Consider the following 3,191-nt stretch of genomic DNA (forward strand, 5'->3'; position numbering starts at 1 on the left):
TCACCAAAACGGTTACTAATGAACATCAAGCAATCCATCAAGCTCTCTTTGGAGAGCCCTTTCATGTCATAAGCCTGTGCTCTTCTCCACAAGCTCTTCCCATGAAGACACGTGGCAGTTCCATAACCATTATTCGATAAGCACAGAGCTCGACTTGCATCGCTCACTGCAGATTCTGCATCTCCAATAACCAAATGACACTGTGCTCTATTGCTATGAAGCACCACTCTCTCTCTCTTTCTCTTCAACGGACACAAATCCAAAGCCTTTGAATACTTCATGGCAGCCATTTCCATGTTCCCTAACCAAAACTCATTGTTTCCTTCTTGTTTCAAAGCACAAGCCATGGCTTCTTTTTCTCTGATCTCTTGCTCAGTCATTAGACTCTCTCTCTTCACTCTATCCACCTTCAAATCCCATAACTCTTCCAACGTTCTCTTGGTCCTTTCGCTCTTCAAATTCAACGACCTGAAAAACTTGATCTTGTGGTAATCCTGTAATAGGGTCTGTGTGATTGTTTGTCCTAAGCTTTTGAGCTCAACCAAATCAACAAGAACCGGAACTACAATATCCATGACCTTATATCTTGTGAATGGATCCTTAAGAAGTTGCAAAAGGCTTTCAATGGCCAACTTTTGTCTATCATCCGAGGATCTTGAAATATTACAAAGATTCACTATCACTTCTTTCAAATCCGCTATGCTTTCTCTACCTATTTTGGTATGACAAAGAGTTCTTACAAGTCCTAATCCCGCAGGTGAAGTTGGATTCGCTAAACCACCCCACATCCCACACAATTCCTTCAAGAACTGCTTCTTCTTGCAGATCAATCCCACAGATCTTTCTCTCCATGCAAAGCAATCAAGAAGATAGAGAGACCAGCACTGAAGCTGGTTGGCCCATTCTTCCGCCTTTCTATTCTCTAGTTCCAACCCTCTCTGCCCTCTCGTCAGCAAGTTCCTTTGGTACTCTAATCTCTCTGATTCCTTCAAAGAAACAAACTTCTCATAAACAGTGTCGAGGCACGTAGAAGCTATGTCAATGGCTGCTTCTATGATTTCAGCTTCGTGTTCCGCTACGGCTTCAAAAGTTGCTTCATGGCTTGCGAGGTGGCCAAGTGCACGAAGTGCAACTCTCTGCTCAACCCAACTTATTTTCCCAATAAATAGTTCGATTAGTGGCTTAACCACGTTGGATTTAACTGCTTTATCCGCAAGCTTAACTTCATTCATGGCGTAGGAACCAATGATATGTGCTGCATAGTAAGGGATATACATATTCTGGTCCCTAAGAAGCCAATCTTTGTAGCTGACACTTTTTTGAATCAATTTGGCCATGCATCTGAATATGCCAAGGGAAGGAAACTCTGGATCGTTTGGTTTAGTGACAGCAATTTTCCAGAGCCCATTTAAAGCTAGGATGTGTTCTTGGTCGTCTAAGTGAGGCATTTGTTTGAAGTAGCGAGAGATTTTGGCTCTTCTGAGAGTAGGAACTGTTTCAGACACGATGCAGAAGAAACAAGAACAGGAACAGTAGTTGTCGTTGGTGCATGTTGGCGTAGCAGGTATCAAGTTATGTTTTGTCTTCTTTGTGGTTGAATAATTTTGTGGGAGTTGGTATTCCATATCCATGGTGAGAAATTTGATGGGGTCTTTAATTTTTTTTTTTTATGTGTTGTAATATTTAGATTGAATATATATTGGTTGGAGTTAGTAGTAGTAGTTGTGGCGCACCTAGTTGCTCGTGACAAGATAATAAGTTAAGTTGTGTGTATCACATGTAATATGGTACAGAAAATGCAATGAGTATGATAAGTGACTTTGTTTTCAATACATCGGATTATGGGAAGAATCATTGCTTCAAAGTACAAACAACGGAGGGGAATTGTTGAAGACAATTCAACGGCATTACTTTAAGGCAGCTAGGAATCTAATAATGATATTTTTTACTTAATAGTTATTTTGCACTACTTAAATTGAAAAACTGATTTAAAAAAAAAAACAAAATAACAATAGGAAAATTAACTTTCTATTTTATCTAGAAACAAAAATAGCTTATTCCAAACCAATGATAACTCAAATGGCATAATTTCTCCGTACTTACTTAATTCTAAAACAAAGTATAAAGCTAAAGTTTATATTTCTATTTGATCTTTGCACAATAATGGACTAATACCAGAACAATCTCTATCATTATAAATCGATTACAAAATATACAATTTTTTTTTAATAAATTTAAGTTATAAATCGATTAAAAAAGAATAAAACATAACTATAAAGAGAATAGAGAAAATTAGGCTTTCTTAAGTTCAATAAACAAATATTATTGTTTGGAATTTAAATTGACTTGAGTATTAAAGTTTTTTTTGCAGTTACAAAATGATGACTTTTACAAATTTTCTTGCATCTCTTGTTTGGTGTCTTTGGATATATGTGTTCACTTAAGAAAATTACTATTGCATTAAACATCTCACCCAAAATATATAGAAATGCTAATAAGTTGCTATTTATATCAAATTTGACATTTGTTGGACAAAATAAAGCTAATAGATGAACTGTTAGAGGGTTTAGTGAACAAATAAAGCATGTCATATCAGCTAAATCTTCTTCCTTCATCAACTGTTGACCAAAAATACCGGATGGACCACGAATCTACTATACTTAAAGAAACATAGACATTATCAATCACCTTGAAACGGATCGCCACAAAAGCTGTGTAAGAAAATTAAGAACACTCATTTAAAAAGTAAAAGAAGGAATAGATGAGAGACATATATACAAGCGCTATTGATGACTAAGATCTCTTGGGAATTAAGCATAAGCGCTGTGGGTGAGTTTTTTAAAAAAAAAATATTTTTTTAAATAAAAAATTATGTTTAGATATGTCATGCAGGGATAGAATAAGGAAAGATTTAGATTCAACTCTAATTCTACTTGCGCATTGAGATTTTTATATAAATTCAACCCTACAATTAAGTGCGCCAGTTAATATGATTTTTATATAAATTCAATCCGAACTCTACCCATTTTTAACCTTCGAGTATTTGATTTTATCCGCCAGTTACTAAAAAAAATGCAATATTGTTATATAACTTAAGGATAATTTAAAATAGAACTGATTTTTATGTTTAAAAAATTATCAAATACATTAAAAAAAATCTTTTTTCAATTAACTTAATAGAAACCCAAACA

The 3,191-nt window shown here is 34.9% G+C and overlaps 1 protein-coding gene across 1 annotated transcript; it reads right to left on the bottom strand.

Moving 5' to 3' along the window:
* Window positions 16-1,631, bottom strand: LOC107640049. The gene is made up of 2 exons (XM_016343600.1): window positions 145-1,631; window positions 16-58 (listed from the first exon to the last, which is right to left on the bottom strand). The coding sequence occupies exons 1-2, from the start codon at window positions 1,629-1,631 to the stop codon at window positions 16-18; spliced, it is 1,530 nt and encodes a 509-aa protein (XP_016199086.1).

This window comes from Arachis ipaensis, chromosome B05 (assembly GCF_000816755.2).
Source record: "Arachis ipaensis cultivar K30076 chromosome B05, Araip1.1, whole genome shotgun sequence".
Classification (NCBI taxonomy): domain Eukaryota; kingdom Viridiplantae; phylum Streptophyta; class Magnoliopsida; order Fabales; family Fabaceae; genus Arachis; species Arachis ipaensis.

Coding starts and splice junctions, on each gene's coding strand:
- LOC107640049 (XM_016343600.1), bottom strand. CDS start 1,631: ATGGATATGGAATACCAACTCCCACAAAATTATTCAACCACAAAGAAG. Junction 59..144: donor AGCGATGCAAGTCGAGCTCT/GTGCTTATCGAA, acceptor ATGACATGAAAG/GGCTCTCCAAAGAGAGCTTG.